At 42.2% G+C, this 15,122-nt stretch overlaps 1 protein-coding gene across 1 annotated transcript; it reads right to left on the bottom strand.

The window, feature by feature from the left end:
* Nucleotides 1-3,712: 3,712 nt before the first annotated feature.
* On the bottom strand, nucleotides 3,713-9,876 carry LOC104828393 (C-C chemokine receptor type 5-like). Its single transcript, XM_010562042.1, has 3 exons — nucleotides 9,804-9,876; nucleotides 5,789-5,948; nucleotides 3,713-5,115 (listed from the first exon to the last, which is right to left on the bottom strand). Exon 3 carries the CDS (start codon nucleotides 5,102-5,104, stop codon nucleotides 4,034-4,036), a length of 1,071 nt encoding a protein of 356 aa, XP_010560344.1. The 5' UTR covers nucleotides 5,105-5,115; nucleotides 5,789-5,948; nucleotides 9,804-9,876; the 3' UTR covers nucleotides 3,713-4,033.
* Between the last annotated feature and the right edge of the window lie 5,246 nt (nucleotides 9,877-15,122).

Genomic DNA, 15,122 nt, shown 5'->3' on the forward strand with positions numbered 1-15,122 from the left:
CGGGGCGGGGCGTGGGAGAGGCAGGAAGGCGCACGCGCCGCCGACGCTGTGGGCGGGGAAGGGGTGCCGTGCCAGCCCGTACCCGCGCGTGCGCCCTCGCCGTCTGCCCGGTGGAGGCGGTGCTGCTGGGCGGGGGAAGGAGTTCGCTGAGGGCGCGCGCGGGGCCTATCGCTCCGCCCCCCCACCGCCCCGCCCCGCCCCTCGCTCGCTGTGCTCGCGCCACCGCCCGTGCCCTCGGCGGGTGGCGGCCTGTGGCGAGTAACGGGCGAAGGTGGCCGGCCTCCTCCTCCCGCCGCCGGTGTATCCCTGCGGCGTATCGCACCTGCGCCGTCGCCTCAGCTTTGCGCCCTTGGGGCGGCCCGGTGCGCAGTTGAAGACAGCAGGGTGCCCGGGCGGGCCTTAGCGAGCGGTAAGCTGGAGGAGATTGCTCTCCGGTCTGGGAATTGTTGCTGCCGTAGCAGGTGGCAGCAAAGGCTGCTTCCCTAGTCACGGCATCCCCCGCATCCGGCACCTGCTCTCCAGACCCCTCCGAGTCCATCAGGGGGCTCGCTTGGAATAGGTTTGGGGTGTTGGTGCTGCTGAGTCCTGCTGGGGGGGCAATGGGGGAGTATCGCAGCTGGGAGAGTCTGGGAGGGGTTGGAAGTGTGAGCATCCCATTCCCATCCAAGTTCCAATCCTTGATGTCTTTCCAAAGGAAATAACGGTAGGGAATGCGTTTTTATGCCTGGAACGTCCGAGCTACGGACAAGAAGGTCAAATGCTCTCCTTCCAGAGCAGGTGGCTGGAACCCGGACAACGTGAGTGCGTGCAGAGCTTGTGCAGGAGCTAAAATAAGCCTGACTTCTCCCGTATCACACTTGCATCTGCCATCATTAAAAGTGGTGCCATCATATGGGCCCACTCATCCAGTGCACCTCCATTCTTCGCGGCCGTGAGTGTTTCCTAAGGCTTGCTGCTGTTTGTATAATATTGATGCTGCCCATCGTGGGGGTAGTCGTTTTGATAGAAGAGCCTCTTCGGAAAAGAAATGTTTCGAAAGAGGAAAGCACCCAAACCATTGTCGGGGTAGTGAACGCTCGGTAGCATGAAACCTTAACAGGGTGGCCACATGATGGCACCGCAGCCTTAAGAACTGAAGGGAAGTGTGTGCACACGTCTACTGTCATTGTTAGGGGTCCAGCTCTTCGTCGCTAGGGCAGATCCTAAACACACTAAAAATTCTTTTGTATGCTTACTTATTTTAGAAGCACTTAATCTTCTAGGATCAGAGTGAGTTGTGTGAGATAGTGCTTTTCCCATCTGTAAAAATAAACAAACCCAAATGTAATGACAACCAAAATAGCAAATTTATTATTAGGTGATTAGTGACAGCAGTTAAGATCACTGGAGTTATTTTGGTGGTCCCGTGTTATTTGATGATGCTGATTCTTAGTCGACTTGTAAAATCCTGAATTTGTCCTGCCTGCTCTTTCAGCATTATAGCAACCTGTTATGAAGAGGAATTTCTCTTCCTTTTTCATTCTTCTGGGCTATTCTAAAAAAAAAAGGGGGGACGCAGGGAGAGGGTCAAAAAGTCTAACACACAAAAGTTAACCAACTTTAATGGATTGTATAATACAAAATATTGTTACAATCTATTGGCAGAGTCCTTAGTTGAATGCACCAGCAGTGCTACCAAATACCATGTGTTCCATTGTCTCCTTGAACATGGATCACAGTTCACTCCAATAGCTGAAATCTGGCTTGTTCTCATTCGCTCAAGTGTGGTCCCTTCTTGGTGAAGTGATAGAAACTCTTGATAAGCTGCTGATCCACAGGGCCACCAGTCTCTTAAGTTCCACCTCTTCCCTTCAAAAGCTGCTTGTTGCTTGGAGATATCCATGCTGTAGAAGAGAACACTGCAAAGGAGCGGGGCTGGTTTTTGACATGCTTCTCAGAAAGCTTGTCAGTATGCTTGTGCATGTTTGGTTGTTGTGCTTTGCTCCTGCAGGGCTGGTCAACATAACCTGCCTGGCGTCAAAGCCCTCCAGAGAAAGTAACTTCTTAAAGGCAAGGTGTCTTAGGGGCCAAATGAAAGCTCTTGTCAAGAGCAGAATGAAATACAAAAATATTTTTATAAAAGTATTGGAGAAGGAAAAAAAAAAGCCAACCTATCTAGAAGTTACTGCATGTAGCTTCCTAGCTCTTTAAAAAATAAATGCATATATTTGACATTTTTTGCTGAAATTACCCAATTTTTGCTTATACTGATATAGTTAACTGTTTTAAAAGCATATACAAAGTCCAGAAAGTAACTGATGCAGAGGGTCTTAAAAAAGAGTATGTAGCTGAAAATCTTGTAAATTAGAAGGTGTTGTATACTTCTGTTATACTTCCCATGTGGATGTAGTCCAAAAGTGGTGCTTAATATGGCAAAACTGAATAACTTAAGGGGTTTGATAAGCAAAGATTTCCCTATTTCACTTCCTGCTTTCACAAGCACTTGGCAATGTAAAATCTCTTTGGGGCTGTTTGAAACATTTGCTTCTTTGAAAATATTATTTAAAAGGTTATCTACAGGAGTTGGAAGACAGAAATTGCCCTGCTGGATAAGAACAGCAATCAAAAGATTCACTTTTAATTTCTTGTGTCCCGAGTTGTCCAAACCCATGTATCTTAGGGGAAATATAAGAAATGCTAGAAAGGACAACTTGGCCTAAATCAGTTAATAGCGTGATTATGGTATGATCTTAAGCACTCAAGTATCCCCATATTTATTTCATCTTTTCTATGTGTTTCAAGTGCTTTTCAGGATCTGAGTTTTAAGGGGAAGCCCAGTCATATTTGAACATCAGTCTAATTATGGAAGCTTTTGCTTTCTGTAAAACTCCTAAATGGCAGAAAAAAACATTGTCATAGCCCCCAAATGATACCTGCTTCTAAAAGAAAAAAAAAAGAGATGCTCTATGCCCTTGACTCTACAGAACAGTGAATATTTTTACTTATTTATATGTTTTGATAACTTAAATGTCTATAGCATATGCTTATCTCTAAAAACATCTGGGTCAACCCTGTTCAGAAATCATTTTCACACCTCTAATGCTGTTGTGGTTTTGCAGCCATTACGACTGCATTCATTTCATATTTTAAAGTTTTTCTCTTAAGTATGCTAGAAAAATAGCAAGCAAAATCACTGCACTAAAAAGCTAAAACCCTGTTGACTTGTTGTCCACCTTTGATCTAAGCTGGGTAAAGCTCCATGTGCAATACTTTATTTTTAAAATACTGTAAACACATTGATTTTCTGATCAACAATAGTCATTATATTAGCTTTTTAGTACAAATAGCATATAAAACAGCAGTTGATTAAAAGAGAGCCTTCTGAAATATCAAACTCTCAAGTCACTTACGTACCAACACCTAGTAGTTGAAACTATTATGAGAAAGATCCAAGAGGTTAGTACTCAGCCATACACAAAGGAAAATATAACTTGAAATTTCAGAGTCTCTTCTAAATGTATAAGGTTTTCCCATGCCACTTGTAAAGATTCTGTGTCACAGACCTCAGTAATTTAGCATTTTTTACAAAGATACACAACCAGGCTAGTAAAAGATGTGACTGAGACCGAGTTTAAATGAGTGAGATATCTTGTGTAAGGTACAGTCAAGAGATGTTTCCAAAGAACCAGTGTCAATTTCTAACCTCTAGTTCACTTCAAAAAACCTGTTTATGAGCCTACTAGCTTATGCCCTCAGCCTTTGTGTGGTTTTGGGCCCTATAGTACAAAACTATACTTTTACATTCACAAAAAAAGAGAACGTCTTTTTTTTCCCCTACAGAATGCCACGTTAGCATATCAGGGTAGCTAATTTGATACATCCTTTTCATTTATGTACAAATACCCAAATGTATGAGCAAATACAGGCCTTGGTAAATATGTATTCTATGATCTTTTGCAGCTGCCTTAGAGCCAATATCCACAACAGATTCTGCAGGCTTTCATCACAGACTTGATTTCACAAAAGTCAATTCCACTTTTTCACTAGACACAACTTACAGTGCAGCAGAAACTTCTTGTTCTCCAGTCGATTGTGTGTAGGTGGAGCTAGCCCTTTCAGCTGTGTCAACATAGAAAACGGGACAGTATTTAGAGAAGTGGAATGCAATCTGCTTTCGGAAAAAGCTACGAAGGTACTTCCTAAATTTTTCTCCAGCGAAGGCATAGATCACAGGATTGATACAACAGTGGATCATTGATATTGTTTCTGTCACTTGGATTGCTTTCTCCAGTTGACTGCTGCCTTCACAAGTAGCGATGGAAAATGTACCTTGAAAATCACGCAAAAGAATGCAAATGTTGTATGGTGCCCAGAAAAAAAAATAGACAATCATAATGATAAAAATAAGTCTGACTGCTTTATGTTTCTTCTCATTCCTACATTGCAGTAATGTCTTTATAATTTGTGTGTAGCTGCACATCATAATTAACATTGGAATAAGAAGTCCCAGGATGTTCATTTTTAAGGTCAGGAATTGCTTCCATACATTTCTCTGCTCTGATGGATAATGAGTACTGCAAGTATAACGTGAATTTTCCTTTTGAGTTTTGTGAAATATTATCCCAGGAACAGAAGCAAAAATAGCAACAGCCCAAGTGACAGCGCTGGTGAGGATGCCGTAGGTAACTGTCCTAGCTTTTAAAGCAAACACTGCATGCACTATGGCCAGGTACCTGTCCAGAGTCAACAGGATTATGAAAAAGATGCCACTGTAGAAGCCAAGGAGGTAGACACCCGAGAGAATTCTACACAGCGCCTCCCCAAAAATCCAGTCATGAACAGCATAATAAGCCCAAAAAGGGAGAGAAAATATAAACAGCAAATCAGATATTGCCAAATTGAGCAGGTAGATGTCAGTCATACTCTTCAATCTCTTGTATTTTACCAGGATGAGGACAACGAGCATGTTGCCTGTGAGGCCAAATATCACCACCAAAGAATAAAGCGGTGGCAAAAGTTTTGCTGCAAAGTGCTTTTCCTCAGTTCCCATGCATGGAGCTGAATCACTGTAGTCAAATTCTGTTGTCAGTGGCAAGTCGCCTAAGTCTGTGGTATGGTTTTCCATGGTGTGTTGGTCTGGAAAGGAAGAAAAGGATGTTAAACTAGGGGAAACCCCAAGCTTGGCGGTGAGGGGAATGAAACACCCTGATGTCCTCCTCATCTGGAATGCTTTTTGCTGTTAAGCACGTAAGCATTACTACGTCAAGGTGTGGAAGAGAATGAAATTGCAGAGCTCCCAGGAAACCCATCTGTAATACCTATGAAGTCACACTGCTGCATGTTGGAAGTGTGCTGCTGCGTGTCATTTCCTAGGTGTGCGCTGTCTGGTGCATTTTTCCTCCTCAGTAGAGCCTGTCAGCTGCCTGACCCAGCCAGAAGCAGAGGAATGATGAATTTAATCCGTGGGTAGCTGGGGGCTGTTGTGCTCAGCAGTGGCTTTCCAAAGGGGCGGAGTGAGCCAGCATGGCAGCAACAGGAAAGCACAGCAGCTGGCATGCAGAGCATAGCCGTGCTCCTCCTTGGGACCTGGCCACCTTCTCGTCGTGCCAGCCCGACTTCCAGCCCTCACCCAAGGAGGACCAGGCACTGGCAAGGTGTAAACTGGTGCCTGCAAAGGCCCTGTGACATGGGTGAAACAGAACGGACTGCCGCTTGTTCAGGTTGTGACTCCCTGGGAGCCTTAATGCCTGTGGGAATCAGGTCACTGGAGGTGTAGAAATGACCTTTGCGCAGTACTAAACATACCCACCTGGTGGACCTGCTGTCCTGGGTGTTGCAGAGCAGCAAGTTGGCAGCGTTGGTCCGGGTTAAAATGGCAAACGCTGTGTCCTTTACAGGGTCTGGGTCAGGCGTAGGTCATGGAAGTGTGCTGGTCTTAGGTCGGTCTGGAATGAAGACGGCGTGCAGTCCTGTGGAAAGAACAGGTAGGCAAACACCTTGGCAAACAGCATCAAATATGACGGTTGCTATCAGCATAGCCTATAACAGCTGTATCTGTTGTGGCACCTTCCTGTCAATTGGAAGACCTCCCCAGTGCTCGGGGATGAAGGAAGTTTTGATTCCTTGTTCTAGTAGCTGTTTAGCAGCTGTGATTCAGGAGCTCCAAAGTTGAGATGGGCTAAAGTGTCTTGGAGGGGGTGCAGAGGCAAAAGGCAGATACAGCCATCCCTCTGTGTGTGCACTAACAGTTCTTCATGTGTAGTGGTTGTTTGATATCGTCCTTCATCCTTTGCTAGTCAGTGTTTCCAGTGAGGTGACGCAGTACCTGAGGGAGTGCAGGGGTTGCCCAAACTCCCTGTCCCTCCAGTTTTGGTTTGGGGACTGTTGGAGGGAGTGGGCTTCCCTTGCAAGAAGGAGTTGTGGCCTGGGAGGTAAGTGTGCAGCAGAGCTGTGAAAGCCCTCAGGCAAGTTCTGTTGTAGTGGGAGCAGGTAAAGGCTTGCGACTTTGATGTCAGCCCTTCCTGTCGCCTCCCCCTGTTCCAAGTCCCTGGTAGGACTGCAAGCCAGATGCAGAAGCATAGCTTTGTGTAATTTGGTCTCTGGAAAGTTGAGGAGAACTGTCTTCTCACAGACCCCCAGAGAAAATGGAAGAACTCCTGCGTCCCCCATGACAAGCTGGGAAGAGGATTTTGTGAAGACGGGTGTCAGAGGGACCAAATGTGCTTCCTGGTCACTCAGTGGGGAAGTGAAATCGATGCGCTTGGTAGGCACTCAAACAGAGCTATTTGCTGTCTGGTGAAAGGGCTGCTCTTTCTTCCTGTGTCATTAGGACTGGTTTTGTCAGGCACTTCATGGCAGATCGGTGGCTGTTCATAGCAGGTTGATGGTTTTGAAATCTGCATTTTCCTGGCCATTTGATGCCTGTTCTCTTGACAAAGGCAACAGACTGCTTCTGACACAGAAGGCTTCAGGTAGTGCGTCTGCCCCAACTTGCTCTGGGCTCCCTGACCACTCATGTAGTGCTAGCAATGTTTGCTCCCTTCCTGCTTACAGCCCCGCCATGCACTTTTTTCAATGGCAAGGTCTATGCTGTGTGATTGCAGACGTCTGTTGCAGAGACCACATTCTCAAAACCACCACTTCATTCTCTCTGCACTTGAGTTCTGCTAGACTAAATGTAACTGAAGAAGCTCAGCCTGTGGCTGGGGGGACACAGGGTCACGCTGCCCGTCTGCTTCTTAGTAGAAACTCAATTTTATGACATGGTGGGTCATTCTGAGCTGTAGTATGTGAAATCCCTGATGTGTCTTAAGCTTGTGTCTCTCTGGACAAAACTGTTCAGGTGAAAAGACTATTTTCTGCCCTAAGCACAGATTGCTCAAAATGCTAATGTCCTTATCTTAACTTGTGTCAAATTGGTTAACTTCGGTAAACCTAAGCTGAGGTCTTGGGGAAGGGACTGTTTGCTAGGTTTTTAACTGCTTTCCTGTGACCTTAAAAATAAGGATCTGAGTCTCTCCTGAGCTGCCAGCTCCTGATGGAGTTTCTTATGCTGCCCAGTGAAATACAAATCTGCCCAAAAAGGAGGAAGCTTTATTGGAGCAAAATCTGCACCTTGTAAACAACAAGAGGTGCTGCTTTTGCAAACCTTTTTCCCTCCCCCTCCCCAGGTTTTTCCTGAGTCTAGTTGTCAACTCTGTTCCTAACAATATCAAGAATGAGAACATCCATGTTCAGACATTACTTTGGCATGTTGCGTATGGCATGAAGTTTTCTTCTGGAGAACGAGGAATAAGAGAAAATTGGCAAGTTTTAACAGTTTGGGTCTCAGCTTTGCCTAGATACAATTTCTTGGGGAGAAGATAAGTGCTGTCAAACTCCTCAAAGACCAGCTTTCAGGAAGCTCTGGCAATCTCTGTGAAACAGGTTTTTTCCACAGCTGTACTAACTACGTAGTTATTACAATACTGAGATAAAGGTTTTGTTGGTAAAGGAAGTGGCTGTGGGTCAGGTGTATTGACAGTAAATAAGTTGGGTTTAAAGTATCTAAGGGTTTATATTTCTTAAGTACTTTCAGCAACTCTTTTAGAAAAAAAAGCACCTTTATAAAACACTTTGGGTTTTTTACCATTTTTGGTTTTACACCTTTATAAAACACATATGTCCAAAACATTAACTTCTTTATTTCAGAACATGACAAGACTTGGGCACTGCGCAATATTTAATATTCCCTTCAGCTAGATCTGCTAGATCTATGTTGCATGCCCTGACAGTACAAGTCCCTGATACTGCATATAGCTAAATATCCCCATTTCGCATGTGTCAGCCATGCTGTATACTGGGATTATGGGATGAGGGACTGGCTGCAACACAGTGCCAGACCCAGCACATCCTGTCTTGATCATTTTGCACCTGTGTGATGCTCATGCATAAACATGGGTATGAAAAACACTTGGGTCGTAAACCCAGAGTGGGATTTTATGAGTATGTGATTGATAGAATTAATGAAAATATTATTGCAAAATGCTGCCTCAATATTATTGTGGTAATTCTTTTCATCACAGCCCCTTCTTCCTATTAACTGCTATTTCAGTGCCTTTGCTCCTTTTCCTCTGCTGCCTTGGAATGACAACTACCTCTTCCCTGCATCTTATTTTCTTCCTTTCAACCCTTTTTGCATGCTTAAATTGTGGTCTCCCTTCTGAGTGGTTCTTTCCGCTAACTGAGCCCCATTTCTCTAGGCTAGCCTTTGCTTCAGAAGCCTCTCTCTGCAAAAGTATTTACTAACCTGAATTGTGTATAGTATCCAGCACATGCTGACAATGGAAACTACAGATACTAATTTGGAAACCAGAAGAAGGAATTGTAAGTGTTTTTCTGCTTTATCCTATAATCTCACTGTTCTAGGAAACAGTGTTGGCCACTGGCTAGAATGCTTCACTGGGTTAATCGACCTGGGTGGTTTACCTAATTAGGGATATCTGACTGGGCTTATGTTTCCTGATCTTTAGGAAAAAAAACCCAAAGATAATCCTGGAAGATCTCTGAAGAAAGGGTATTTCAAAAAGAGGTCTATATTATTTTGAATACAGTTCAGATAAATGCAGTTATTTCTAGAAATCTGCAATCTGCTATACAAATTCTGTTGCTCTGGTTGAGACTAGCAGTCATGCAGTTTTCAAGAGAAAAGCTCTCCATAGAAAAGCTGAGCAAACTCATGTCACTGTTTCATGCTGAGTTTCAGGTCATAGCTCTCTATTTTTAAAGAGGCAAAGATTTTATTAAAGTCAGTTTCAGTTCATTTGCACCGTGCTGTAAAATGGTAATAATTAAAAAGGTGTAGTAAATGGAGGCAAAGTGCTAAACTATGCTGTGTGTAAACAGGTTCCATGAGACAGAGTGTTTAAAATACAGTATCAGATTTTCTGTGAGAATAAGTACTCTTCACTCAAATAAGCTGTTTTGTCTTTGCAGTAACAGTTTTAAAATCCAGATTTCCATCATTATATATCATCTTTAGAGAAAAAATCAGAGGCATACTCCATTATATTTCTTACTCCAATCAATCTCTAGAGATTTATTCCTTTGCTTACCTGGATCCTCTGCTCAAGTCTTCTAGTGGTTCTGTCCTTTAAAAATAGTGTATTCTATTTAAGATGTCCTATTCATTTCCCCAGGGTGATTTTTAAAGATGAGTACACTGGCAAGATTCCACAAGTATTTTTCACCTCAGGCATTAGACTACCTAAGCAACTACTAAATGTTTAAAAAAAAAAAAAAAAGGAGCAAAAAAAAAAAAAGGCAGCAAAGATGACTTGACTTACCATGTATCTTACAGTGCAAGTGGTGGCTTGGATTATTACATCAAGAGTAACACTAAACCGATTTGTCAGTCACAAGAAGAAGGTCTAAACCACCTCTTCCTGCATGAAGAAGGATGTATCAGTTTGAAAACTTGTAGCAAACAAATCTGTTTTCATTTAAAAAAAATCAAGGAGCAGTTCTCTTTTTTCTAAAAATGGGTTATCAGATGTTACTTTTCTAACTCTGCGAGATGTGCAGAGATGTTGAAATTGTAGAGGATCCTCCTAAGGTCTGAACTCAAGGTTTCACAACCCACAGCTGTAGTTGTAGAAGAACATTTTTAGGTAGTTGTTTTCTCTTTTTCATTTAGCTAACCTCTTTGAATCAAGAACAGTTTACATGAGGTTCATCCCTTTACATTTTTCAATCATTAAATTTCTTTTATGGTTTTTGTCCCTCAACAAGAAGTGGAGCTTCTAAATAAAGCTTACACTTTTATTCAGAATTACCTGCACTTTCTGTTGGCTTGCTCTGAGTTGTGGTCCTTATATTTTAGGAGATTTGATTGATTCTATTTTTCTCTAACCTGGTCTTTGTGTTTTTTATTTTAATCCTTCTCATAAGACAATGACTTAGTCTATATAGTGAGTCTGACCTTCTTTTAAAACAACAACTTACTTTTTGGAAGTAAGCTTCAGAAGAGCGTGATAGAATCTGATTTCTTATCAACTTATTTCCTTGTGGCTGATTCCTGTGACTTTTGGAGTTCAACTGAAGCTGCACTGTGAGCAGCTTTTTAGATCCTTCTTAGACATCAAAGAAACCACACAGGAGGTAGGAAAGGTACAGAGGAAGCAAGAAAGAGATGGTGCCTTATCAGATCCCTAAGAACCTCTGAGAGAGAAGCCCTGAGAAGATACCTAATAAAGTTCAACCCCCTGCCTCCCCTTGACATCTCTTTGGAGGGTTCTGGAGTATCTCATCCTATTGACCTAGTGAAGGCACTAAAGGGATGTCGTTACTGCACTCAGTCCTTGGTATCCTTAAAAGATTTTTAAAGGCCAAAAGCCCAATGGAGATATCTTGCTTTGAATGCTGTCATTCCTTAATGGAAGTGAAGAGGATCACAACTTCTGACTTACATCTCAGATCTGGGGGGAGACAGTAAAAAGCGAAAAGCTCAGCCTGTTTTCCTTGTCAGTGCTTCTTAACATGAGGGATTAATCAAGGTCTTTATCCCGTAGAATCAATAGATTTTTCTCTTCCTTTCCTAATCAGCTGTTCCAAAGAGTTCTCAAAGGGCTGGGATCTCAGCGTCAAAATTAATGGCCACTGTAGGATATTCTAAGGGTATGTTCACACTACCTTACTTGGACTATATTAGACCCCCTATATAGTCAGTGGAAAGACATGCTTTAAAAATGTTTCCACTACATCTAAATCAAGCTCCTAATTGCTGCCAAACTTTGCTGACAAAAACCTGCACTTTTATAATGAATTCTTATAATTCTCAAAGAAGGTATTGTATCAAATTAATTTTTTAATGTACAAGTCCTAAACAGTCTACATATTGAAATTAACAGACATTTTAAAGATTTCTGTCTGAAGCCTGCTTCATCGTTCACTGTTTGTTACATGTTACTGAGCCTACTGGAGACTCTAAAACCTTTCACAATCTCACACTGTATGAACGGGGGAGGCAGTCTCAAACCTTTGTTGGGCTTGCCCATTTTTCATCAAGCTTTTGATTCTGAAATATGCTCTCACAAAACTGGTCTCAAACATTTGAACTAACACCACCAACAACTTAAAGCTAAGACCTGTGGTAGGCTGGTCTTCAGAAATAGTCCCTTGTTCCCACAGATTCATTGGCTTTACTAATCTGTTTCATTTTGTTGCTTATAGCTTTTCATTCTCATAGCTCAGTCTGATCAGCAAGCGTAGCTGGGTTATTTCATTTACTATCAGCACCATAAGATTGCAGAGAGTGTTGCATGCCAACAGAGGGCCTCTGCCACTCATGGTTATAGCTCCTGATGAAGGGGAATGGTTTTGGTCTGCTTGTCAGCCGGGTCTCACACCTGGGTGGCATATTCCCCACAGCGAGTGTGAATACCTATGACACTTGGCAGCTCAAATACAGGGACACACTCTGGCGGCAAGCACCTGGACTGTGACTTTATTACCAGCACCTACACGATATGTTCAATTAGCTCTACTCCAGTGACTGATTATGATTTATCTTCGTAGTAATCAGGCCATCACACTGAAGTATCCAGTATCTAAGTGATATGGCACTCCCACAAGGAGATGTCATCATTTGTGTGAAGCCTACACCAGTACTGAAATGTCTACTAGAACACATACCAGATACTGATGTACCAGTGTGACATACAAATGTCAGCAGAATTATGGGTACAGAAATTTGAAAATGCAACTAACAGTTTCCATTCAATTTATTAGAAATTTGCACCACCTGAAGAAGAAAGACTGGGAAAAAAAAGGTCTAGGACAGAATGCAGATACCTATCTCACAGTATGATAGTGCACAACACTCTTATCAAAGTCTGTAACTACAGCAAAGCAGATCATCCTTGTCATCTGGAGAAGAGGTCTAATGAAGACATGTGAGCACAGACTGGATGCATTTCTTTTTCCATTGGTTTCCCCAATTATATCTCATTTTGTTACTTGTTATATTGACAAAATCCATGTCCAAATTAGGTTAGTATTAGCATATACTTTATTTCATCAGTAATACTTAAATGTCTTTGTTTTGAAGAGGCTGAATAAAGACATCCGTCTAAAACTACTTTGTTGCTTAGGATTTTTTTTCTTATCGCCTTTTCTTTCAGGCTCTGAGTTCTTGTGACTAATCTATCTGGTTTAACACTACTTCTGCACTGGCAGTAAGATGGGGGGGGTTCCCCCTATTCTTCTGTTTTCTGTTTGTTTCTGTCTTGTAAATATTGCACGTACATAATTATCCATTGCAGCTCATATTAATTCCATTGTCATGGTATTATTTTTGTTTTGGCTTTCCCCAAGCTACTCTTACTGAACTAACAGTGTTTCCTCATGCAGCAAGGAGGAAGAGAGTGTTGCTTCCTTCTACTATTTTTATCCAGGTTTCTGATGTATGCTGCCCTGTTTTATATATAAGGGGTTATCATAGTACAACCAATTTTATTTTGGGGCCATAGCTATGCATTTCACAGATTTTCTCAGAATCTCATTTTTACATAGACCTTTATTTCTCACACTCTCTTTTCAGGTACATTTATAGTACATAAATTCTAGGTCTAGAAGTGCTGTTCGGGGCTATCTCAACTGTGAATCGGAAATGCTCATCAGTGTAAATCCTGGACCTTTGATCAGGCAGGCTGGGAAAATCACACACCACATGTCTTCCCAGTGGACACTAGGTCATAGAAATGATGGATAGACAGAGTCTGTGCAATGATAAGGTATGTGCCAAGACCCAGGAACCAGAAAGTACTTTTGGGTGCCAAAGATCAGATGTAGTCTACAACTGTCCATACGTCACGATAGCGTCCCTGCAAGTTATGTGCAAATGGCTCCTTCACTTCCATCTACTTGGTTTCCATTCCATTCAAAAAGTCTGGTATCGGGGTAGGTTGTGTTGTTAGTGTCGTATGGTTAGCATCCTACTGTCACAACCTTGTAGACAGTTCTGCAAAGCTGATCGTCACTTGAAGGTTTGTGCAGTTTTGCACATTGGCCTATGTATCTGATAATGCTGCCCTCCTCCAGTTCAGTGTTGTGGCCCCACCTTCCCAGGATCAGTCATTTCAGACTTCAAACACTCAAACCAAGATTGCGCTCACTGTCACAGGAATTACAAAACTGCTTGGCAGTTATGCAAACTTATATAGCATTTCTTTTCCCTACCATTCCATTTTCTGAATGAAGTACAGCTCCTAATAGGCAAGTGTCACCAGAATATGGGTACAAAGCAATGCCTTCACCCCTTATTTCTAGACAAACATCCTTCTTTGTTTTCACCTGATTGCTATTGATATTCTAAGTGTGCCAGAATTTACTAGTTTGGTTTTGTTTCCTCTGCTAGCTTAATTTTTTTTATTACTATACTAAGGTGTAATGCTTCTAAGGCCACAGTAATCGCAGTAGCCGCTAGGAGAAGGCCAGTAAGCATCAGCGATTGAAAACAGCAGCGAAATTAAACTTCAGGATGAGCAGTATCTTCCTGTTGTGCCATTTAACCTGGTCAGCATTATGTCATTCTCCTGGCACTTCATTTCTTTGTTTTTTGTTAACTGGAACAAGATATCCTGTAAATTTGCCCATATGTTCTTTGTATTTATCCCTTTTGTAATTTTCACTGGAAGGAGTGATACTTATTTTGGAACTTCGTAACTGAAAGTCTCTCTTACTCACCAAAATCTTTTAATATTCTGCTTAAAGTATTTATCTCTGATCTTCCCATTACTCTGCCTATTATTTATTAGCCTCTGTTAAAGCTAATAAAGTCAGTCATTTTTTACTACTACTTTTTCCTATTTATCCATTTTCATCTACTCTTCCTTTATACTCCATTTACCTTTATCTTATCTAAAGTATGTATACATAAGGCCACAGTTGGGTTAACAAACAAGAAAGTCTTAGGACAGGAACATCCCTATGCACTGGTTACCAGAAGTTTCACTATTTCTGTTTGTCTATTATATACTTACCACTGACAAACGAATGGCAGTGGTTATAAATCTGGTGGTTGGTTGTGAGTACTGCTCAGCACTCACCAATACCATATATGCAGTTTAGCTACATTTCCTTTGCCCTTAGGAAGTCTGCCTGACAGTCAGCAGAGTTATCTTTTGCCGTGTGGGGCATTCCTCCCCACATGCTTCTGAACACGTGGCGGTAACAGGAAGGTCGGACTCTGTCCTGTTCTGTGTACAAACTAAACTGGTTGGTTGGTTTCAGGGCTGTACATAGATATTTGTCCAGGGCACATGGGCATTCTTTTCATAAGCATGCTGAAAGCCTAGTCAACACATTGTCTCTTCAGAAGTTCAGTGCCAAAAATTTTGAACTTGTAACAATTTTCACTTAGCTGTTCAACATTTGTTGTAAAGCAAAAATTTACTGGTAACGTTCACAGAGGTCCTGTCTTTAATCCTTTTGGTGTTCTGGTGCTACTTGTACACTCTCTCAAATGCCTGCTTTCGTTTCCTCAATATCTCACCAGAGCAGCTCAGATGCCTCCCAAGCACTGCACTGGTTCTTCTTTGTGTTTCTTTTCTGCTGTAATTACAATCCTGGTGTGCCTTGCCATTTTCTAAACATACCTCTAGTTC

This window comes from Haliaeetus leucocephalus, unplaced genomic scaffold (genome assembly GCF_000737465.1).
Source record: "Haliaeetus leucocephalus isolate CR32 unplaced genomic scaffold, Haliaeetus_leucocephalus-4.0 Scaffold153, whole genome shotgun sequence".
In the NCBI taxonomy this organism is placed as follows: Eukaryota; Metazoa; Chordata; class Aves; order Accipitriformes; family Accipitridae; genus Haliaeetus; species Haliaeetus leucocephalus.